Genomic DNA, 26,188 nt, shown 5'->3' with positions numbered 1-26,188 from the left:
AGGGGTCTAATCACAGGGCCAACTAGCTCTATAATCCAGATATTTAAGAATATATTTTTACTGGAGCACAAAATGATACAGGTGATATGAATCAAATTTTGTGGAAACATTGAGAGTTCACAGATCATACTTGTTGATGATATGATTTCTACATTCTGCAGACAAACAAGGTTAATTATAGTAGCTTAAACACTGCTCATCACCAAAACTGCTTATAGCCAGAAATAGGATGTGTTGCATGTACTCTACATGTATGTGACAGTATTTTTATTCTTTCAAGATTTTATTGCACAAGTATACAAAAAGTTATTCAAAATATACTCTTGTTTGATTTTCATTGCTTAAGAACTTATGGTGACCTCAACAGAATAAGTCCTTTTTTCTCTTTAGTCATTCTTGCATTCTTTTTAAGTGGCTTTGGGATTGAAAATTCTTTTAGTTTTGAAATGATAGACATACTTTCCTGAAACAAGAAGGTGAAAGGTTTTCTAATACTTATGGTAGAAAATGCCAACAGTAATTTAATATGTGAAGACAAGTTTGGAATTTAAGAATGCATATAATCTTGCTTTGTTTAAAAAATAAAACAATTTATATTAACCAGATAAAGCATATTAATTTGCTGGATAATTTATATTTACACACACATCTCTGGATTTTTCTTGAGTAACTAAAGTAACAGTGACTTCACAAGCTTTCTATTATCCATTCATATTTTTCAACACCGACAGAATTTTGTGATAGTGCTCAAAGTTTATTTTTTAAAATAAAATTAGATTTATATATTTTACAAGTAAAGCTAAAATAAATCCCTTTTTTCAGTGTTTATTTCAATAAAATCATTCAGAAAATCTAATAAATGATTAAATAAGCAATTACTACACTGTACTACATTAATTAGTGAAGAAAACATTTAGTCATTTTAAACAAAAAAAAACTTAACAGGATAAATACTGACTCCATTTCTTTTCTAGTTTTAGTATTTTATTTTTCATTATTCAAGAACTTTCAAAATATTTTGTTTATATTAAGAATCACAACCTAAGATATTAAGCATTTTTTTAATACTTATTTCACATGTATAATCTTTGTAAATATATAACTGCACATCTTTACCTGATGAGTAATTAAGGGCACGTGCTGCCTTCGGATCCGAGTATCAAATTGATAATGAACTCCAGACATTTCAAGAATGCCAAATGTTTCTTGGTGAAGTCTTAAAATTTCTATTTCATTGCTTGCTCTCCATCATTCACATTATATATGTAGAATTGAAATCAGACTTTTTTAAAACTTGTACACTATAAAAGAAGAAAAATTGTATTTATAAAAATTAAGTACAGCAAACAAATCAAATAGGTGAAGCCATGTGTCTGAAAAGCCAACATGGACTGGAAAAGAATGAATAAAAACTCACAACCTTTAATTATTGTATAAAAAGTACATAAAATAACTGAAAGGTAAACATCAGTTAGGTACATAATTATTTAATAAATTCAATTTTACTACTTTGCAATAAATTTCAGTAAATTATGTACATTAACTCAAGTTTTGTAACTATTTCCTGCAACAGAACTGTTGTTTATAGTACTGTTCTATGTACTTCCACTGTGAATTGTTTCTTAAGGTGAAGGATAAATTTAAAATCAAATATTGTTTTCTCAGATACCATAATGCTGTAATGATTTATGTTGAACAATGTAAAAACATTTGTGAATTCAACAAAAGTAATGTCAGTTACAGCAGCTTGAAACCAAATTGAATATTCATTCAATATATTATTTTTATAAAATTTTTCTTGATATAAAACCATAACTTCCAAATTATAGTTTGTTGAAAAGAAAAACTTAAATATAAAGTCAAATATTTTTTTCATATCTAAAATTTCAGTTTGAATATATTGATCTTAAAACAATTACTACTATTGAGGCAATAAAAGAATGAGTCTTTCATGATAACAAGACACAGTAGAATGAATAGTTGGATAGAACAAAGTACAGGTAAATCAAAACATACTACATGAGTAATTATATAGTCCACCTGAGACTTCTTTAACTATGTAGTTGTTACAATGATGAGCTATCTAGTTGGGTAGATATCTTAACATTCTGATTTGGGCTTCAACGAAAGATCTCCAAATAACAATAGTATTTTGAGACTAACAAGTTCTCACACCGTGTTAATTGAACTGAGCAGGCTTAAATGTAATAATTACCATTTCTTTGGGTTTGTTAGAACTAATGACATTATTAATTGCATTAGTATTCAGGAGGTACAAGAGTTCTTTTAATATTATATATCTCTTCTAATATTTTATTTGGTTCAGATATGAACAAGAAGTTTTGAACAGGGTTCAGGGATTAAATGATTAAATAACCAAAGACCAGGACTGTATGAACAATCAAATACAGAGCAATGATTTGTGGCACAGAAGAGCTGTTCACCTATGATTGGCTACACTTTAGTTAGTCAGAAAATGAAGGTTATTTTGGGAAGCACATAAAGGTTATTTAAATTAATAGAGCATATAGAAAAAAAGGGGCCATTTGATCCATTGAGAAAAGTAAATTTAAACCCACTCTTTATTTTTTAAATAAATAATCTATTTCTCCTGTAAACTTTTGCAAAGTGCTGGCCTCTATTCTAATCCCAAGAACAATTCACTGCATAAATTAAACACACAATTAGAAAAATATAACTGTATGAACTGGGCTCTTGCTTCTATTTTCCAAATGTTAAACTTGTGTTCTCTCATCTTGTCTTCAGCACAAAAAAAATAAAAATAAAATCAGAGGCCTTTATCCTCCCAATCTCCAGAATAATTCTGTACCTTTCAATAAGATCCACCTATGGTGTAAACTAGAATGGACTGGCAACTGCCAGTTGTGTACAGAATGACATTTTAAAAGTCTTCAATTTTTAAGTCTTCAAACTCCTCTTTTCTCAAAAAAGTATCTTAATCTGTCTTTTTAAGATAAACCCTTCAACTACTGGTATCATCCTAAAGGCCCACTGAATTGCTTTTTGCAAGTAAATATTTTGTCTTAAGATTTTCATGCAAAGAATACATTAACTAATGGTGACTTTCAGGTAGTTATAGTAGTACTAATAGGGCTATTAGTAGTGGATTAAATTATAATTCTAATAAATATAAATATAAAATTTCAGCCTGTAGTTTACATAAATGAAGAACAATGGGGCAGATAAGAATGAAAATATAAGTTATTGTTAAAGTTGATTATTCAGTATGGTACATAGATAGGATAATCTATAGGGTAAATATGGAGAAAATAATTAAATTATGCTATTCAAGGCCAGAGGTAGAGAATAACTGACAGAACAAATGATATAGCAAAGAATACTTGTAGTGATTCAGTCATTGTAGTGCACAGAGAGGTTAATGGTACAGACAGAAGTAGATCAGAGAAACTAACTGCTAAGTACAAGGTACAGATAAAGATATTAAAAAAAGGGCCATAACTTAATCTGTCACAGATACAACTAGAACATAATTGTGGAAATGAAGTTGTAAATAGCTCACTAGGCCCAAATGCTAAGCTGGATGGAGTTGTGAATCAGTTTAATAGAAAAGGGATTTGTAGAATGGATTGTTTACATTTAAATAGGATAGGGATTGATTTCTTTTTGATGGCTATTGACTTAAGTCTAGACAATGATGAGGGCCTAAATAACAAAAACTATAGTGTTGGAACAATGTACCAAAGTACCATTAATGGTAAGCAAAGCTGTTACTATTGTAATGTTGAAAAAAGAGTGGATGACTTTAGAGCAATTATCAGAATAGAATTTTGATAGAATGCAGATAACTGAAACCTGGTTAAATTTAGACAATCCTTATGAGAGGAATTTCTTTGAAATAGAGAATCATAGGTTGTTGAATAGGGATAGAGTGCTAAAAAGAGGGGAAGAACAGCTTCATACATAAAAGTTGAGTCCATCCTATTGAGGTGAAGATAACAATGAAGTCAAACCTGTCTGGGTTTCTGTTAGTGCTTATGATGGGAGGCCTTTAGTTTGAATCTGTTAGAGACTTCTAGAAGAAAATCCTGAAATTAATAAGAAACTCTACAGTGAGATAAATAATTCAGTTTTTAATGAGGTAATAATTATGGTTGATTTTACTTTCAGGCATTTTAGAAACTATTCAGAATGTTTTTCTTCACCAAGTGGTTTGGAAACAGTATAAACCATGCTATCCTAGATTTCTTCTAATGTAGAAATGTTTAATAGGGTAGAGGTTGAGGAACATTTGAATGCAAGTGCTCATAGCTCAATTAGATTTGATATTTCACTTCATATGGGAAAAAAACAAATAATGAGAATTTTATTCCAAAATTTAAAAAAAATCAAAAAGTTGTAAGAAGAATTATCTTATGTGAAATGGATAACTATATCAATTGAATACTGATCAAATGTGAAAAATCATTTTTAAATATTAAAGACAGGCATATTCCTTACAGAAAGAAAAAAAAGTGGACAATTAAAAAATTAGGTTGGATCACAATAAGTATCAAAAATAAAATTAAAAAACAGCATTACAAACATAAGAAATTTAAATAAACTGATATGATGGAAAACTTGAAAATTATAATAGATCATAGCAACCTAATTATCTAGTCTCTTCCTAACCTTTACCAATATGAACTGCTTAACTGATCTTCTGTGTGTTGTCTTGTCAAAAGTTTTTTCTTTAATTGAAGTAATACTAATTTCAGACCTTTTCCATTGCCTAGGTATTTGACAACCTTGAGAGAAAAAAAAAAAATTTGTTGAATCCATGCTAAGTTTCTTTTATTATACTTCACTAAATCCTCCATTTAAAACTTCTTTTAAAATAATTCTTACATAACAGAAACAAGAACAACCTACAATTTTCAAGCCAATACTTATCACTTCCTATACCAAATATAGTAATATTAGAACTCTCCAATTCTGTTTTCTGTCCACTGTCTATTAACCAACCAAAAATGAAACAGACTTTTATATCTGGTTTTAGACCTCTTTTAAAACCCTAATGAGATTCTTGTCTGACCAGGGTAGTTAAACTTCTCATTCGTTCTATACATTACCAATGGATTAATATCTGAATCATTCAGGTCCATTACAACAGTTTATTGTAACACTCAAGATCAGGAATGTTTCTACAACCATTTCTTGCAAAAACAGAAGACAAAATTAAAACCTCACTGATCTCACAGTCTTCAACAAAATCCTTCTCATAGACATTCTTTGAGGTCCAGATTCACATTTTAACATTTTTGTTAACCTTTAATATTATATATAAAAAAATGTTATTTTTAATATCAGTCAGCTGTTTCTCCTTTGGATTTCTTAATGTCCTTTTTTAATAAAATCTCTAATTTTCCTACAGTTCAGTAAATCCTTCAACCTACATATCTGTAAATTTCAGCTTCTTGAACATTTATCCCCATTTTTCTTCATGCCCTCAGTTATGTCAGTCATCGGATTAATTCCTATTATCAGTGTTCTCTAAGTATAACTAGTTTTAGTAATTCCCATTATCTTGTGTTATTCTATTTTAAGTAGAACATTAAACTCACCTATTTTGTTCCCAATATTCTTAACATTAGAATAACAGCTAAGCCTGTTCTTGAATCTACTATATTTATATTTAAATATGACAGACTCATCTTTAAAACTATTATTTAACTAATGCTCTCCATCTCCTTTTAAACCTCTCATTACCTTAGGTATCAGTGATACGTATGAAATCTCTATGACTTTGAATGATTGTACCTTGAATTTTAGAAGACATGAAATTAATAAATTTACTCTTACTGCTTGGGGAGGTTAATGCAAAGTTAGTTAGTTTTTTTAAAACCAATACTAGAAATTTTTGTACAAAGTTGTCAGAATTCTACAATGTTTGCAGTTAGGTTATATCATTGGTAGTACTGATCTTTGTTAAATATAAAAACATTCCTTTAAAAGGTTCAAATATTCAGCATGAAATATATAGTTGGAAAAATGAGTAGGAAGTTATGTTTTTAAAAATCAAACTGAAAATTTCTAAAGATGTGTTATCACTAATGCTAGGGTGAAAAACATCCCAGTCTAGCTGCAGCATATGACGTCTCTACTGCATACATCATTAAGCATGTGATTTTGTACCTGCCAAAACAGAAGTAATGTTAAATTTTAAAATAGTGGAGTATTTATCTAAAAGTATCCCAAGGGTAAACATGAATTACAGTTATATGCATTTTATGACAAATCCCTGGCCAACAAGAAGTTGTTCAGAAAAGTATCTGTAGAAGGAATAATGTATTAAAGATATCCTTATTGCTTGATATTTATTATTGGTAGAAGTGATTGATTATTGATAATTTTCCTTAAACAATGGAGGGTTCAAGGTTTTAATATCTGAAAAATTTGTGTGTCCTAGTTTTATACTAGGTGTTAGTTCATCAAATTTGTGTAATATGAAACAAGTTAATATTAATATTGTCATTTATGTTAACACCTCTCACCTCTATTCTACAACTCAAACAAAAGCAATGAGGATTGCCCAAATTCTTATATAATAAATGTTGAAAACTTAGGCCAAGTTAACCTTTAGTTTTTTGAGGCACTATAAAAATAAGTCTAAAATGCAAAACCCCTGGCTATATGCATCATTTAAGTTGCATCCCTACATTGTTTAAACATAGAAATCCATTCTGTTATAAGATTGCTACAATCTTTACATAGTAGTACTCTTATAGAAGATTTCACTAGCCTTAAAAACAAATTACCACAACTTTCTTACTATTGTTATTTGTTTACTACATCTAATAATACAATTATTAGTTTCTTGATTACAGATTAAAAACTTTATCCTTAATGAATGATATTTACCAGTTTATTTACTATATTTACAAGGTGTATGACAATTCCAGTAGCTAAATACAAATGACACTACTGAGATAATAGTTGAAAGAAAAGTTTTTTATAATAAAACTAACAAATATTTTTGCATGTATATGATGGTATTAGAAAAAGATTGACCAATTCTGTATGGGTTTGAGGGCTGTAAATAGCTTATTACTTAATTATAAATACAAAGGCTCTGGTTTCTTTATGCTTTAGTCTGAAGATTGTGGGACCAGAGGAAATACGCAAGTATAAGATTTGTAAATGACAGCTAGGCTCCAGTTAAGATATACATATATATATAGTTTTCTTTTTCTTCAACATACTAATTCACTTATGGAACAAGTTGCCATTAGCAATAGTAAAAGCCAACACTATACACAAGCCTAAGAGAGGAATGAATATGTTCTGAAAAATGGAAACGTAACAATAGCTTTACTGGAATAAATGATACAATTTAGTTAAAATCTTCTATTACACAAGTAAATTATTAAAGATAGACTGTCAATGAAAAATATTCACACACATTTACACACAAGTGAACTGTAAAGATATGTTAACATGTGGCATTAAAAAAAAGGATATTTTAAAATGAGTTGCTGGTACTAAACCAAGTTAACAATAATAAAACAGTAGATGTAATACAAATGTCCAAACAAAAACACTTCAGCAAATTAGCAAATAATTATCAAATTAACAGGAGTCAAAACCAGAGTAATATTTAAAATTTACACTATCTCAGTGTGTATATATATATATATATATATATATATATATATATATATATATCGCAGCCAACTACTTCACATAATGTAAGTAACAAGTTTAATTTTCTTATATATAAAACCTCTTGCACATCTTTTAAGGTGTGAAATCAATGAATGTGGGCACAAGAAAGGTTATTGAATGGTATTTAATGTTAAATGTTATTTTTAATAATAGTAATTGATAAAAAGCAACAAAAACAGGGAGACTGTCAGTACATAGTTCTTTGTAACTAAGACTACATGTATAACAATTACTACATGTCACTTTTAGGATTCTTAATTCAAAATAACTATTGAAACAACTCAACCTAATTAGTGAAACTGAATCAGAACTGTGAAGACGCGCAGATATAACTCCATATTTGCATATAAACGTTCTACTAGTGGATTTTTGCTACTTAGTTAATAGTAATACTAGTAATAACAGAAGTACTACTATACTGTAGTTGTGACTAGTGTTAATACACAACATTAAATACATAATATTACTATTTTTACTGATAGTAATAAACAATAATCGCCATTGCAACATTGTCAGTTAACAGTAGTTTTAGTGTTATTGTTATAATTCAAGTCGCAGAGTTAATGAATCTGAATTACGAAGAGACCGTGGTTAACTCCCACTTCCATTGCAACAAACACTGTTAAAGAACTGTAAATACAAATTACTAAATATATGGTATACTGTTATCTGTTGCAATTCTAATAATCTAATAAAGTAATATTGTATAAATTGTACAAAATGGTTAATGTCTGAATTTATTTATAAGCTAGATTTAAAATACTTTAAATCACTTAACTGAATTAATTTTTATACATATTATATTTATAATTACCCGAAAATGATAACAAAAAAAAAACCTTACTTGATGTGTGAAGTTACATTCATCGAAGAAAAACAACACAACTTTATAATTTTTTACGAGAATAACTCACACGCTACACTATTTCAATATTACTTTTACAGAACTAATTTCTGATAAAGATTGATATCTCGTCACTGACTACGAGGGGGCGCAAGCTTTCGTAGCACGAGACCGTGAAAGTTTTCCTCATAAGACCATCACCGTCGTTTCGCACACGGTATCAGACGCAATATAACATTTGAAGCCATTTTGTGTCACAAATGGAATAAATAAAATAAATATTGCGTAACTCGTGCTTTACATCACCAAAACCTTTTGGAATATATTTTACAATTATTATAGCATTGTTTTAGCACAAAGTAACGCAATAGACTATATCTACACATAGGCGTACCAAAAGTATTTGGTACACGGGCGGATCCTTCCTTTGTACCTTTGTCATAAATATTTTAAACATTTACACACACAAAAATATATTATGTTTGCAAGTAGATTTTTAAACAGTTCAATGCTGTCATGAACAAATTGCAAATAAGAAAAATGCAGGACATTAACAATTTAGTGAACAAGTAATACTGGATTTTATTTTATACAAAAACACAAGAAATACAGTCTCAACGCTCAACCTGTTCTTCAAAGGTAAATAGAGAAGATTCAAAGTTTTTGCTTTGGAGCCTTAATTTCTACAAACTGATCAATGGTCTCATCCAAATTCACCTACTTTGCATATTCTTGTTCAGTTGAAAGTAATATTTGTCAATCTTGTCTCACTCATGGTCGAGCAAAAGCAATTCTTTATCAATTTCAATTTGGAAAACGTCTTTCACATGAAGCAATAATCAGACAGTCAAAAAGAATCTCAAACACAGTGTTTGTTTGTTTGTTTTTAATTTCACGCAAAGCTACACCAGGGTTATCTGCACTAGTCGTCTCTAATTTAACAGCGAAAGACTAGAGGGAAGGCAACTAGTCATCACCGTCCACTACCAACTCTTTGGCTACTCTTTTACCAACAAATAGAGGGATTGACTATCACATATAACGCCCCATGGCTGAAAGGGCGAGAATTTTTTATGTAACGGGGATTCGAACCCACGACTAACAAACCACGAGTCGAGCGCCCTAATCGCCTGTCTATAGCGAGCATTGGTAAGACACAGAAGAATTGAATGTACAAAGTATTGTCATGAAAAATTAACTAACACGTTCTAGTATAGATGCTTGTTTGTTTGTTTGTTTTTGGAATTTCGCACAAAGCAACTCGAGGGCTAACTGTGCTAGCCGTCCCTAATTTAGCAGTGTAAGACTAGAGGGAAGGCAGCTAGTCATCACCATCCACCGCCAACTCTTGGGCTACTCTTTTACGAATGAATAGTGGGATTTAGTGTAACATTTTAACGCCCCCACGGCTGAAAGGGCGAGCATATTTGGTGCGACGAGGATTCGAACCCGCGACCCTCGGATTACGAGTCTAACACCTTAACCCACCTGGCCATGTCGGGGGTAGGTGAGACAGAGGTGAATGTACAAAATATTGTCATGAAATATCAGCTAACACGTTCTAGTATAGATGTACTTTAATAACAGTATTTTGAAGTATCATCATGTATGCCCACTGATATTATTGTAAAAAAACTGGTCTTTTTTCTGATGATCTAAAATGCACAAGAAAATTACAGCAAATTTAATTTTTTGTTTTTAAATTTTGTATTGGCAATAAAAACAAAATTTATAGTAGAAATTAACATTAAGCTGTTGAAATAGTTTGAACATTTTTCGGATTTTCTCTTACTTTCGCGAATTTTTCATTTGGATTTAAAACCTATACTGGTATTTCAACACCTCCTGATAGCACCCCCTCTCCTGGCTGTCATCCAGGGCGAACAGCCCCCTCGCAACCTCCTTAATACGCCATTGTATTTATGCTCAATCTGCCGCAAGGAATGAGTCTCAAACTTGAGCAATGTAAATCCGTAAACTTAACACTAACACGCTGGGAACCTTTTAATTACGAGCATTTTATTATGAATGTAATGTTCTAGAAATGAAAAAAACAGCCTATATTTTTCAATTCAACTAATTGTTTAACTGGTATAACGCACAGGTGAAGGATATACAACGCTAAAATCAGGGGCTCGATTCCCTAACTGGACACAGCAGATAGCCCAATGTGGCTTTGCTATAAGAAAACACACATGTAAAAGTGAAATATACAGTAAGTTGTGAATGTTATTCAATGTAATTTAGTGAACTGTAAATTAGATATTTATTTATTATTATTATTGCCACTCAATTCCATTAAGGAACATAGGGCCGCAATCACTGCGGTTTCTTGAACATGTTTTTTAAGTGAGTAGGTTGTTAGCCCACTGCACCTAGCCGTCCCTAATTTAGTAGTGTAAGACTAGAGGGAAGGCAGCTGGTCATCACCACCCTGCGCCAACTCTTGGGCTACTCTTTTACCAACGAATAGTGGGATTGACCTTCACTTTATAACGCCCCCACGGCTAAAGGGCGAGCATGTTTAGCGCAACGCGGATACGAACCCGCGACCCTCAGATTACGAGTCGCATGCCTTAACGCGCTCGGCCATGAAATTACATAAGTATTTGCTAATTTTCAACCCTGAACTATTTAAAATTAATTGGATTGTTACTTTGGCGCAGGTCAAGTTATGTTATATAACAATGTGGTGAGATTTTAAAATTATTTACATATAACGTATTCAATTCCGTATAACTAAAAATAAAAAGAAGGTTTCTCCTTGCTTTGGGGTATATTTGGATATCTCATATGATGCAGTTAAAAGTGTTTTTGTTTTGTTTTTTCTGCAATTTAAGTATTTTAAATATATTTCATTCATTGAATGTCTATTTACCTTCCCTCTAGTCTCTCATCAAGATTAGAAACGGCCATGTACAGATAGCCTTTGAGCAACTTTGCACAAGTTTAAAAAAACACAAAAAACTATTGGAATTAATAATAAGTTTGAGATTTAAATTGGAACAAACGAGTATGAGTCAAGGAAAATTAAGTGGTTTTATGGTATCTGTAATTTTCACTGCTTGGAAGTAAATCATGTGATTATTGTAAATCTTAACGCCGAAATTTTGTGACATTAAATTTGTAAGGTCTTTCCAGCCCGTTTCTCATAGTGTTGATGATAGAGCTCTCTTGCATCTATGCTTTTCCGTTGTGTGCACTAAGGAACTTTGCAAAATATGTATAAACGTGTTTTCACTTTCCACTTCTTAACGATTTTCCATTTTTAGTTTCCATAGTTTCAGTTATCAAACCTCAACCATTTAATGTTCTCAATGGTTCTTTTTTCTTCTTTTTTTTGGAACTGGTCTTGGCCAAGTTTATTCGCTTGCCTGATCAACAATTCCAAAGATTCATGGTTCCCTTCCTGTTGCAATAAAAACATGCTCAACTCTTCAGAGTCATGGGTGCGCGATAAGAGCAGTGCCGGATCAAAACTATCGTAGAATCTAGGCGCCTTCTGTTCGTAGGTCCTACCAGCCGTATAAGTTAAACCAAAAGTTAAATAAATTATAGATATATAAATTATAAATTTTGGTTCGAAATTTAAGTATTTATATGCGAATAATGTAATAAATGTTTACAGTAAAATGTGTATTTCAAGTTTTTATACTTATTATTTTGGGCGCTCTAGAATTAACTTTTAAGGACAATTTTCATAGGCCCTGGATAAGAGTGATAGTCAAATCCCATTATTTGATCAGACAAGTGTACCTCAAGAGTTGAAGGAAAATTACATTGACTTATCACTTTTCTTTAGGTCTGTCAGTTAAAAAATAAGGAGAGGTATTTAAAAATAAACTCTATGTAATTTAACGTTAATACTCTGAAAAACATAAATATATTTTCTTTGCAACCAGGGCCGGCCCTTAAGGGAATAAAGTGGCTGTTACGCCCCCTATCTTCGAATGAAGATTCCCCAATTCCCAATCAAATGGAGCACTGTACGGTTTGTTTCATTTGTCATTTTTTTAGCACAGGCTCGGCCAATTTGATCAGCCACATGACCTCTTTGAGCTCGTTTAAAACTTTTATAGTTTTGATACTACTGATATATCTCCATAAAATGTAGCAGACTTTCATCAAATATTATAAGTCTTTCACACACACACACAAATTATATTTTTAGTGAAGTATTTTTTAATAAACTAAGAAAATGTACCCGAATATACCGAATATTTTCTTTTACAAGGTTTGATTTGTTTTGAATTTCGCGCCAAACTACACGAGGGTTATTTGCGCCAGCCGTTTCTAATTTACAAGTGTAAGAAAAGAAGAAAGGAAGCTGGTCATCACCACTCACCCTCAACTCTTAGGTCACTCTTTAACCAACGAATAGTGGGATTGGACGTAACACTATAACACCCCCACGGCTAAAAAGGCGAGCATGTTTGGTGCGACGGGGATTCGAACCCGCGACTCTCGGATTACAAGTTGAATACCTTAACCACCTAGCCATGTTGGGCCTTCTTTTCCTCCTCCGTATACAAAGTTATTTTTTTTGTTAAGATTAAAAATAATTTTATTCATCTCAAAAACCTCAAATTTCATTTGCATAATGTCTAAAACCTTCCAGATGCGTTTTAAATGTTTGTTTTGAGTAAAACTCTATGTTTTAGCTGTTATTTTTTTCTACCCTAGCTCTGTACATACACACATACTCAAATTAAAATGCATGAACTTTATCCATAAATAGCAAATAAACTCCTGAAGAAAAGAAAGAAACGTCGAAAACTGAAAATAGACTAACTGTTGCAACAATATGTAAAGAAAAAACAAAGGGTAAGATTTAAATTAAGAACTGTTTTGCCGTTGTTAGAAGTCAGATAAATTATGAAAATTATAGGGCATTGTATGCTTTGTGCATGTTGTTATTTTGTGTTCCTAGGTGCATTATTTAAATAAATAAAGATTATTTGGTGAACTAGTACCGTTTGTATAAAAAAAAAAAAATAGGCTTATAAAATGGGCAAAAGAGAATAGAGTCAAGGGTCACAGGTAAATACTATATTTCTTGTATTTCTGAAATTTATGCATATGTATATGTATTATTATAAAATAACTAATATGTAAAAATTAGAAATGCACTTGATTAAATCAGGTTACATTAGTTAAAATGATGAAAACATAATGATAATTCTTCACTAGATTAGAAGATGTACTCAGGAGCAGTTCTATACGTCATTCTATATCGTAACGTATGATACACGGTTCGACGGGTGATTTACAAATTGAGTAGCCGAATTTTAAAGGAACACCTTTATATCTATATTAATAAATATATCCAACATGTAAGCACGCCCTCTGCATTCCTACAATCAATTACACAACCGCCTTCAAATATGTGGTCAGCTATCGGTCAGTAACTCTTTCTTTCTTGGTGAACCTGACGATGAACAAAGAAGAACGAAATGTTGTTCGCTCCTCTACATAGCGCTTTCTCTTTCCACACCAGCCGTTTTTACATATATAATTTTTTCTACAAGTGGGTTTTCTCGTCATCACGAATTACAACTTAGACACGCGTCAGATTTAAAAAAACAATAAATTAGCAAAAATGGATGTATGCAGTTACGAGCTTCGAGCTATTTAAGAAAAACGATTGTAGTATCCTGCTTCCATCTGCGGTCATCCTATAAAGAAAAAACATTAATTTAGATTTATTTCGTTTTTTATGTGGTGTTACAAAGTTGGTCAAATTAATTAAATGCAGATTTATAGTAGAGACAATAACGGATAAAATATAAAGTTTTATTGACAGAAACCGTTTAATATTTATTTAGGGTGCTTTAAAAATTACACAAATGAAATTTGACATTTTTCATGTGAAGAAAAGTATTTTTAATTTTAACATGAAAATAGCTTTGTATTCTATATGTTCATAAATAAATTATTAGCAAAAATAGGTAATTAAAAGATCTGATTTTTTGTCTACAAAATACTAGTAATATTTCCTGAAATTTGTCAGATTTCGTGGTGATACACAAAACATAATAAAAGTTATACTATGCAAACTAATGGCCACTTTGGGGTTACAAGTTCGGTAATGTAATTAAACAAATGACTTATTGTCATACTGTATACGGAACTCTAATATAGATAATATTACTATATCTAATAATTTAAAAATAATTCGAGCTAAAACCAGTGGTGGTCAGTACATTAAAGTTATTCAATATTAACCTAAAGAACATCCCAGGAGATTAAAGCATAGATTTGAAACTTTTTAAAAGGTTATGATATTCAGTAAAACTTTTAAACCCATGATATGTAACAAGAATGTTATTTAATTTCCTACGGAACTGAATAAATTTTGTGGTACCTTAATTAAGAAAAAACTTAGAGCAATTTACGAGTTTTTTTCCTCAACCAAATCTTCTAATGATGTGTTTTTATTGTATTTAATGAGAGTAATTAAAACTGTAGTATCATTTATTTGGAATATTTGTAGCTTCAGAGGAAGATGTCCATTGTATTGAAAACTTAAATGTTCGACCAATGATGTTGACACCAAAATCTAGACATTATGTTTTTTTCTGCGAATAAATGTAGACGCAAAATAACAATAATTGACAGTAAATGATGAAAACGAGATACAATATAACTATATTTAACAGTACATAAGTTTCTTGATCAGACCTGCTACAAAAATTAACATTTCAGGTTGAGTTTAGCGTATCATTTCAACCAGATTTGGCATGTTCCATATTTGAATTTATAGAAATGTTTGAAACGTGTAAATGTATATGATACATATACACTATTGGTGACCAGGTGAAAATGTATTATTCTTATTCTTATTTTCTGATTCTTGAAACAGCAGATGACTATCACATCGTGATTTGGAAGTTATACTCGCGTTTAGATGTTTGGACTCCTCCTTTACATCTTCCAGTTCATTATGTGGTGGTTTACAAGACAATCAGTTTCACACAATTTTGCACGTATTGTAAGTTTACTTAGAAAGATTATTATAAAGCTCTGCGCGTTAATCACGCTTGCGTATATATAAGTAACGAAAACATTTTCAAAAATGTGTTCATGTGCGAGTTGGTAGAGTCAGGTTTAATTAGCCATATTCTCTACTTTATTGTGTATATCAAGCTGTTAGAAAGCTACAGTTATTCAAGGAAATACGGTTTGATCATGTAAACGTTTGAAATTGAAACAATGATTTATCTTTTCTCTTCTATGTTGTAAAATTATAAAGTAAAAATGGAAGTTGTTCTTGCCAGGGCTCGAACCTGGGACCTTCCGCGTGTTAGGCGGATGTGATAACCACTACACCACAAGAACTTGTGTATGTTTAGTAAATATATTATAATAAATAAAATGTTTATATCATTATTTTATCGTTGTTAAAGTCCATTTTTTGAATTTTACTTGTGTGCAAATGGATTAATAAATTTTGATCAAACTGAATCTACAGTTCTTGTTGCAATTCAATAACTCTTCCATTAATCTTCTATTAACGCTTGAAAAAAGTTTCACAGTAATTTTTAAAACGAAATTCTACATTTACTGTGGCGTGAACATTTTGTCAATGGTTTTAAATGAAATTAATATTTCAAAAACATATATACTTAAAAGTTTGCTGGCAGCCTCTTGAAGTTTATCATAGGCTCCAATTACCACACGCACTGTTGGCCCATTTGATAACTTGAGCTGACCATCAATCATGCACTGTGTAATCGTGATGGTTACACTTTTTGCTTGTGGGGAATCTTATGTGTTGTCTCCATTTGGTTTCTTCTGGCAGCATTATCCATGGTTACAGTCCCTCTTTTTTTCTTTCTTTCCAGCATCATATTTATGGGCAGCTCCAACTACTTTATGTTTAGATTTTTGCTGTAGCTTGATGGTGATAGACTTGCAATTATTTGTAATGTTCTTCATATTATAATAAGTATAACATCTCTTCTGCTTTTATTCGTCATCTTCTTGTCATTTTGGTGGCATTATACCTCTGGTCAGAGATCTCTGGTTTTAACTTTGACTAGTTATTATTGGGCTTGCAAGTTAACCCCCAAGGACTTCCATATACCGTTCTACAAGATTGATAATCTTGTATACGTCTTTTGGTGCTCTTTCTTTAAGGACCAACGACGTGTCAGTTGAGTATGTGATCATCAACTGTTCAGGTACTTGTAGATCTGCAACGATTTCAAAACTATTTTCACACTTGGACATGTTAGTCCACCTTGTGAAGCATCGCCATAGATGTGCCACAAACTGAAATACACTTTTAGTTTTGAGTTCTTTGAACTTCCAACGAGAAAACCTTCCTCAGTAAGCTTATAATATTTCACTTTTAACTTGTTATAGTAAATGACATCTTCTGATATCATTTCTCCATGAACTTTCCTGTTTAAGGGAGATTGAGATAGACTGCCCCATCATCTTTGCCCCAGTTATGTTTTGAGCAAATCTTTCAAATCTCTTTAGGAAAGCATTCTCTCTATTCTTTTCTTCTTTCGCAATTTCTGTTTTTATTATCTTTTCTTTCATTCTCTTATTTGCTTCTTTCTTAATTTGTGCTCTCATTATCTCTTTCCTTTTCTTTTTCTCATATTCTTCATCTCTTCTCTGTTGATGCTCTTGTCTCACTTGGTCTTGTTGTTGTGAAACAAACTCTCGAAAAGTGTCTTATTTTAGTCGCTCACTCCTTTCTATCCATTTATCAAAATCAGTCAGCATGGTTATAAAGAATGATTTTAACCATTATATTATTTCCAACACTACTGAAATTCCATGCATATAGGCCTACTTGCTACTAGAGATCTATACTGCCTTACTACTGCTAATTGTTATATATGGGCTGGATATTTTACAGTAGGTGTCTCTGACTTGTTATTAATAGATTTCCACAATACACAGACAGCACAGTCCACTTGTTTTAAAATAATATATTAAACCAAGTCAAATGTATACAACAAATGTTCTTTACACTGTTGGTTAATACATTTGTATCCAACGCTTTAAATAATTTTTTTCTATTTTTTGTTGTTAAAGTCCAAACATGTTGGTTCACTTAGTTTAGAACACATTTTGACAAGACAGATTATTCCCCTCTGTGTGGATTCCTGTATGTGGTGAGGGGAAGGTTCTGTTCTTTCAGTTTACCTCCTCTGGGATCTAAACATCCACCCACGTGTTTGCCGTGTGTGGCAACCCGTGAAGGGGAGGGGAGGATCCTGGTGGTTGAGGGGTCTAACCCTAACAGATCACTTTGGCCATGAATTCTTGTAGACGGGCGACCTTGGGGTTGTCCCTCTTGGGACAGTTGGCTGGTCCACTCGGGCTAGGGTCAACCAAGTACCAGTGTTGGATGTTCTCAACAGGTGTTGTGGACATTATATATGATGCTGGTGTTTGGTTATAGTGCTCATGAAACCCTGGCGTTGCTGCAGTGTCCTTGTTTGACATTGTAGTGCGTCCCCTCGTAGGGTTCCATGGTGGGTGGGGTCAGTGGACACCGAAATTTCCCTTTCTTTATTATGGATACTGCAATTAAAAATCTTAATAAAATAGTGAAAAACAGTCTATAGGTAAACGACCACGTTTTGAAGATTCTGAGTAGCAATCCTCACCATCTGTACCACCTGTTGTACCTCATTTTCTTATATTACACTCACTTTCTGACAAACCTTTAGGGCAAATGTCTTCCTTTTTTCATTTAGAAGAGACTAGAAGGACTTGCTGGCTCTCCAGAGTCAATAAAAAAGCTTCGATCTGGTGACATATTGGTGGAAACATCCACATATCAACACAGTGAACTCCTGTTGCATTCAAAGGCAATTGGGGATATACTTATTGACGTTACACCTTATGCTACTTTGAATTAATCACGAGGAGTTATTGTTGAGAAGGATTTGAAGAACATCCCAGAGTTGGAGATTCTCGCTGGTTTCCCACACAAGGAGATTCTCCAGTGAGGCATATCTCCACTCGCAAAGATGGAATTATGGTGCCGACCAATGTCCTTATTATGTCATTTATGTCACCACGTCCGCCTGCTACCATCAAGGCAGGTTATCTTAATTGCAGAGTACGGCCATACATTCCAAACCCTCTCCGATGTTTCCAGTGTCAACGGTTCGGTTACTCGAAGATGTTATGTCGTGGCTCCTTGACCTGTGCTCGTTGCAGTGTCAAGTACCATGATGCCTATGAGTGTGAAACGGACCCTCATTGCATCAATTGCAATGGCTCTCACCTTTCATACTTTCGTTCTTGCTCTGAATGGTCGGAAGAAGAAGAGGTGCAGCGTTTAAAAACGATCATAACATTACCTATTCTGAGGCTTGAAAATTGCTGTTCACCACCTCATCTCGGACGTATGCTGCTGCATTTCATTCCACAACTACTGTGGGAGCGCAGACAGATCTCTCTGTGCCTCCTAAAGAATCGTTATCCAAACAAATAAAAATTCTCTTGACCTCTATGGTTAAAAAAGTTGATGAATCAACTTCGACACCTATCTCTGTCCCTTACATACATTCCACCAAACCCCAAGATCCACATCCTTTAGTTCCAGGTACAGGGATTACCTCGGATCCATCTTCCTCTCTCACCCCAAGATGCAAAACAATTATTCGTTCACGTCCTCAGTCTCTGGAATACCCTTCCAACAGCAAAAACCTGCCCAATCGACCCATGGCAGTATCCATGGAAGTCAGTAGATTTCCCTCGAATAAGAAAAGTGAGGAAAAAGACGAATTCGTAAGCAGAAGGGTTCTCAACCCAATTCGCCAACACGTAAATAAAAATGGCCACTCTGATACAAAGAAACTGTCAAGGTTTACTTTCTAATCTGGATGACATCAAAGCCTTGATTACTTACTACCATCCTCTTTGTCTTTTCTTACAGGAAATATTTTTGAAACCTGCCGATACAGTCACCTTTCGGCGGTTTTCTTCATACAGAAATGACTGGCTGTGTGATGGACGAGTGCATGGTGGGGTGGTACTGTTAGTTGATCAGCATGGGCTCACCCAGTCTTTGCCACTCGACACACCCTTGGAGGCCGTAGCCATCCGTGTTTTCTTTGGTTTTACTCTCACTGTTTGTTCTCTATATCTGTCACCTGGAGATACATATGATCAATCAGACCTTGATGCTCTCATTGAACAGTTGCTGTCTCCCTTTTTAATCCTGGGGGACTTTAATGGGCATCGTCCCCTCTGGGGAAGTGCTGGTATTGATAAGAGGGTCGCTCTGTAGAGCTTATGCTCTCTGATCACAACCTTTTCTTTTAAATACTGGTTCTTATACTTATTTCCATGCACCTAGTCAGTCCTTTACTGCTATTAATTTCTCAATTTCCTCCCCTTCATTATTTTCCCATTTTTCATGGAGTGTTGACAATAATCCACGAGGTAGTGATCATTTTCCTATAATCTTGAGAGAGACTAGCCGCGGCGGTCGATGCCACTCGACCCGCTTGCTCCGGTGGAAGCTGTATCAGGCAAACTGGCCCTCTTTCACTGCTCTCACAGAACTTGATCCTGCCATCGTCTGTGAGCCATCAATAGACGACTGTGTGGCAGCAGTAACTGACTGTATTATACAAGCAGTTCCTCAATGTATTCCTAAAACCTCGACACGTTTTCCACTATATTCTCGTCCATGGTGGAATCCTACCTGCCACATGGCACGGAAGGCTCAAAAACAAGCCTGGGATACTTCTGTAGATATTCCACACTTTCGAACCGCATCGCTATTCAACGGGCCCGTGCACATGCTTGATGGGTAAGACGTCAAAGCCAGAAGGAATCTTGGATTTAGTTCACAACCAGCATATCCTATACCACCAGTTCCAAAATCATTTGGGACAAGATTCGAAAGGTCAGTGGGCAATATCACTCTATCCCCCTCTCGATCTTGCTCTCTGATGGCCAGGAAGTAACTAATACCCAGAGCATCACCGATACTCTAGGTGAAAGCTTTTGCCAGGTATCTAGCACTTTTGCCTCTTGTTCCACCTTCTTGACCATCAAGCCTCGAGCAGAGCAGTCACCTCTTTCCTTTCGAGCTAATTGTCTCTATGATTATAATCGTCTCTTTACACTGGTGGAATTCAAACCGGCCATTCATCAGTCTGGCAGTACATCGGTTGGACCTGATGATATACACTATGAGATGCTGCGCTATCTATCTCCTGCTTCTCGTGCTATCCTTCCGGTTGTTTTTAACCGGATCTGGCAAGAGAATGTTTTTCCTGATGCCTGGCGCCAGACTATTGTTCTGCCTGTTTCGAAGCCTGGGAAGGATCCCAAGATTCCTTCAATCTACCATCCAATTGCTTTGACGAGCTGTCTCTGTAAGACCTTAGGGAGGATGGCTAATGCTCGTCTTGTTTGGTTCCTCGAATCAAACAACCTCCTCGCCCACCCAGTGTGAGTTCCGGCGACAATGTTCCACCATGGACCATCTGATTCGACTTGAAACGTCAATCAGATAAGCCTTTCTCAAACAACAACATATTGTATCAATATTCTTTGACATTGAGAATGCTTATGATAAAACATGGAGGTATGGCATTTTGCGAGACCTCCATATATATGTGTCACGTGGCCATTTGCTCATTTCTATTGAAATTTGTTTAATGGACAGGAGATTCCGAGTTCGTATGGGTTCGACACTTTCCCGTTCTTTTTTACAGGAACTTGGAGTCCCTCAGGGCTGTATTCTGAACGTCACACTTTTCAGTATAAAAATTAATGCTATCACTGAACAACTCCCTCTCATTGTTGCAAACGGGCTCTAAGTCGGCGACTTTCACATCTCATGTCAGTCGTCGAACATGAGGTATATTGAACAGCAGCTACAGAATGCCCTCAATTGTTTGCTGAAGTGGACCACAGCAAACGGCTTTACCTTCTCTCTCTCTAAAACCGTTTGCATGCACTTTTGCCGCCACCGTGGTATTCACCCTGATCCTGAACTCCGTATCGGTGAAGTTATGCTGCCTGTAGTCTCTGAGACTAAGTTCTTGGGGCTTATCTTTGACCGTAAGCTAACCTTTCTACCAAACATCAAGGCAGCTACGGGTGAAATGTACAAGAACACTGAGCATTTTCCGTGTCCTCTCTTCCACCACTTGGAGAGCGGATCGACGTTCTTTACTAAAGATATATCGTGCTCTTATTCGTTCAAAACTCGACTATGGATCAATGGTCTATGGCTCTGTCAGACCCTCAGCCTTAAAGATGCTAGACCCTATTCATCATCAAGGACTTTGGCTCTGTACTGGGGCTTTCTGCACTTCTCCAGTTCAGAGCTTATACATAGAGTCTCATGAACCTTCTTTGCACCTCCGCTGTTTGAAACTGTCTTTATTATATGCTTCGAAACTCGTTCCTTACCAAAGCATCTCACCTGAGGTTGTGTTTTCCTTCCTCGATTGGCCATACTTTTTCAGATCAGACAGTCTGCCATTGCTCCTTTTGGCCTTCGTATCCAGGCACAGTTAGATGAATTGGGTCTTTCCTTGGATAACATTGCTGTACCCACTGGTCAGTTCATTTCACCATGGCTTCTTACAGTCCCCAGTTGTGATCTATCTTTAAGTCATCTGAGAAAAGTTGACACTCCTGATTAGAAATACTGTCTGCTATTTGCTGAACATCTTTCAAACCATCCTTCCATTCTCATTTATACAGATGGTTCGAAATCAGGTGATTGTGTGGGCTCTGCCATGGTTTGTTGTGGTTCGGTGGTTGTGCGCAGAATCCACTCTACAGCTTCTGTGTTTATTGCTTTACTGTATGGCATTTCTCTTGCCCTGGATCATATAGAAGCTAAGTAGTATTCAAACTGCACTATTTATACTGACTCGCTTAGTTCTCTACTGGCCCTTGGAATCGCTTCACTTTGGTTCACACTCGGTTCTTGCCAATATTCAAAACTGACTGGCCCATTTCTCTTTAACGTCTACTTCTATCCATTTTTTCTGGATACCAGGCCACGTTGGTATTCGCGGAAAGGAGCTCGCCGACACTGCAGCCAAGTCTATCTTCTTTGGCACTATCACCGCTGTGCCTGTCCTATACATGGATTATGGGCCTGTATTCAAGGCTCGGCTCCGTGCCAGCTGGTAGTCGACTTGAAGTGAGCAACGCGAAAACAAGCTTTTCCGAATAAAATCCTATATTGGACTTTGGCCGTTTTGTTCCCGTAAGGATCGGAAAGAGGAAGTTGTTCTAACTAGACTATGCATTGGTCACAGTTTTTAACTCATCGTTTTCTTTTATCTGAAACTGATGCACCAGTGTGTAGTTTGTGTAACATTCAGATCCACATTTTACTTTCTTGTCATCGTTATGATTCACAACGACGGCACCATTTTAAGCATGTTCTGTCCCAAAATTTGTTCATAACGTTTGACAGTGTTATTGGTGATGGTGACGCTGTCCACCTTGGTAATGTTTTTATTTTTTTAAAGGCCATTAATCTTTTTAATGCCATTTAAGTTTTTTAATATATACTTTACACCTTTTAATGTGGCTCCCTTTTAAAAATCACAGTTCATCTAGTTCAATTTGAAATTAGAAACTGACCGTAACATTAAGTAACTCAAAACCAGGACTGGAAATGTCAACTTCAGGTCACTGACGGTGGCTTTTGTACTTACCTGTTTGTCTTCCTGGCGAGTTATGATGATTACAGTAACGCTACAGAAAGTTCTTTACAACTTGAATCCATGTAGCTTTTCTCTTGATATTGTAGACTAGATGTAAACATTGGTTTTATGCTACTTATTTATTTTTTAACTTTATTTTGTTTTACCTTGATTTCCTTTTGTGACTTTTACTGAATTTCCTTTTACTTTTCACTTTGTGCCAAGCTACTTTGTGCCATAAAACACTAAATCAACCAACCAACAAACGACAGATTATTATTCTTGATTTGTTATTACAATATAGCCTATGATAATATCACTTAAAAATCGCAACTATACTCTCTTTTTCGCTAAACTTACAATCATGTAGTCTAGATTTAACTTTAAAATTACATTTTCGACAGTTTCTTTGGCTTGTTTTAAATTTCGCGCAAAGCTATACGATGGCTATGTGCACTAGCCGTCCCTAATTTAGCAGTGTAAGACTAGAGGGAAGGTAGCTAGTCATCACAACTCACCGCCAACTCTTGGGCTACTCTTTTACCAACGAATAGTGAGATTGACCGTGAGCCTCCACGGCTGAAAGAGCGAGCATGTTTGGTGTGACAAGGATTTGAGCACGTGACCCTCGAATTACGAGTAGAGTGCCTTGACCATCTGGCCATGCCGGGCCATCACGACGAAGGTCTAGAACATTTCACATATTACTAGATATTATAATACAATATTACTTAATTAAAAAAAAAGATTAAAACTCGGAAGGTTTTAGTGACATGCTGCGATAATATAACAATCACCAATTCATATATATTGAATAACTCAACATATAATTCGTAAATAGTTATCTAAAAATTAATGATAAACTATATCTTCTAAAAATAACTAAGTATAATTTTTATACTGTATAAACTATGTAAAGTATAATACAACACGCATTTAACTTAAACACTTATAAATCCCATGGAGTACATTTCTTCTCCATAATCATGAATTAAGATGACCAAACACTTTGAAGCTTGTATCATTTCACCATTCATTGTATTTCAACAGTGATAACTTCCATGCTGTTGCAAGTAAATCTGCACATTAATTATTCTGTTTGTTTGTGTTTTGAATTTCGCGCAAAGCTAGTCTAGGGCTATCTGCGCTAGTGGTCCTTAATTTAGCAGTGTAAGAATAGAGGGAAGGCAGCTAGTCATCACCACCTACCGCCAACTCTTGAGCTACTCTTTTACCAACGGATAGTGGGATTGACCGTCACGTTATAACGCCCCCACGGCTGAAAGGACGAGCATGTTTGGCGCGATGGGGATGCGAACCCGCGACCCTCAGATTACGAGTCGCACGCCTTAACACGCTTGGCCATGCCGGGACTGTATTCTGTTGGAGGTGGACCACTTGTATCTAGGGGATGATGATCAACTATTGCTATATATAGGCTTAGAAATAAACTGGCAAATTCTAGTAACAACCAACTGAACGCTTGGCACTGTTTTGAGTTCAAATTCACTCAATAACTTCATTGCTTTTTTAACTGTATGCACACCTTTGAATGGAATGCCGTTGAAACAATAATCGATATGCGACAACTTTAGTCACTTAAATCCTGTTCATCATGATGATAACTATTCCAGCAAAAATATGAATAACCATCTTTACATGGTCACAAACCCGCAACTATATAAATGCAATACTCAAAACAGTCATATTGATTTGTACTTTTGCTTGTTACAGAGGTGGATTATGTTATATCAAAACGATTTTGGAGCCTCATCATGCCTAATCATAACCTGTCTAATGATCGGCATCTTAATAATAATCTTACAGCGTAATTTGCGTTGTGAAAAGCTCCTTTGTAAGACCACCATATCCAAAGTACGTCTGTCCTTCCTATTACTTTACAAAACCAAGGATGAGGAAACATTTTTCTTAGTGCCCATGCAGCCCAATAACACATTAATCTGTAATGTTATGTCCTGCAACTTGAAGTGTATGTCATCGTGTCTTATAGCACAAATACCCATTTCGTTCTTCAAATAATTGAGACATGTGATAATTGAGCACAACACATGACTGAAAGCTTTATATTAGTAAACAGAGACTATTAGCTTCATTTCCAAAGGAATATCCTTCTTGTTTATGTTGTGTACCATTTCTTGTTATACGTGAACATTATTTGTCCTAAACCTATGTATATATAGTACCTGTTCCAAGGCACAGTACTTTGCTTGACATATATTAAAGTACAATTTTGTTGTAGGTCGTTTTCTGTGTATACCTGATATTCTAAGTCCATCCATATTCCTTTGTTTTTCAATGCCATTAATTATAATAAATATCCTGTCTTGGAAATTCTAAATTCCCAATCTGAATAAATCTTAATGATCTGAATGTATAAATATTTTTCGTTGGAAAGGAGCTGTTAAATGCCTTTTCGGTATCATCATACTCCCTACAAAACGTCTAATGATGTAGAAATTTAGTGCTGGAAAATATCATTTCACAAAATTTTATTTAGGTTGTGATTGTCAAATGACTTGATTATTTGTACATTCAAAATAATTTTAATAAAACATACACAACTCTTTGTAAAATCTGCAATGTATACTGAACAAAAGTAAATAAAAAACTCAGTCAGAGTGGGCCACAGAAAAAATCAGAAACATTCACTCAACATATTTCAGGATGCATGATATCCTTGTTTGCAGTTTTCTTTATAATGAAAAGCTCTTTAATTCTTAAACAGATGATATAATCATTTTGTAGTTGTGATAGTATGATCGTTTGCTTGTTTTTTGTTTGTTTTTTTAAATTTCGCACAAAGCTACTCGAGGGCTATTTGCGCTTGCCGTCCCTAATTTAGCAGTGTAAGACTAGAGGAAAGGCAGCTAGTCATCACCACTCACCGCCAACTCTTTTACCAACGAACAGTGGGACTGATCGTTACATTATAACGCCTTCACGGATGAAAATGCGAGCATGTTTGATGTGACGG

At 34.4% G+C, this 26,188-nt stretch overlaps 1 protein-coding gene and 1 non-coding gene across 8 annotated transcripts in view; both read right to left on the bottom strand.

The window, feature by feature from the left end:
* Positions 1 to 8,681, bottom strand: part of Uvrag (UV-resistance associated gene) — a 40,430-nt gene extending 31,749 nt beyond the window's left edge. The window contains exons 1-4 of one of the 7 annotated variants that reach the window (XM_076467765.1): positions 8,528 to 8,681; positions 4,651 to 4,766; positions 3,993 to 4,067; positions 1,117 to 1,301 (exon numbers count right to left, since the gene is read on the bottom strand). In XM_076467765.1, the coding sequence (XP_076323880.1) occupies positions 1,117 to 1,185 (69 nt within the window). In that variant the 5' untranslated portion in view covers positions 1,186 to 1,301; positions 3,993 to 4,067; positions 4,651 to 4,766; positions 8,528 to 8,681. Of the gene's footprint in view, positions 1 to 1,116; positions 1,302 to 3,992; positions 4,068 to 4,626; positions 4,767 to 8,527 lie in introns of all 7 variants that reach the window. The other 6 variants (XM_076467768.1, XM_076467766.1, XM_076467763.1 and 3 more) reach the window with 6 other exon arrangements.
* Positions 8,682 to 15,792: 7,111 nt separating this feature from the next.
* Positions 15,793 to 15,865, bottom strand: TRNAV-AAC (transfer RNA valine (anticodon AAC)). The gene has a single exon. It is a non-coding gene; the product is annotated as a tRNA-Val (tRNA).
* Positions 15,866 to 26,188: the final 10,323 nt, after the last annotated feature.

Source organism: Tachypleus tridentatus, chromosome 11 (genome assembly GCF_004210375.1).
Source record: "Tachypleus tridentatus isolate NWPU-2018 chromosome 11, ASM421037v1, whole genome shotgun sequence".
In the NCBI taxonomy this organism is placed as follows: domain Eukaryota; kingdom Metazoa; phylum Arthropoda; class Merostomata; order Xiphosura; family Limulidae; genus Tachypleus; species Tachypleus tridentatus.
Note: the sequence above shows the minus strand (reverse complement) of the source record. Positions and strands in the feature narration are given on the sequence as shown.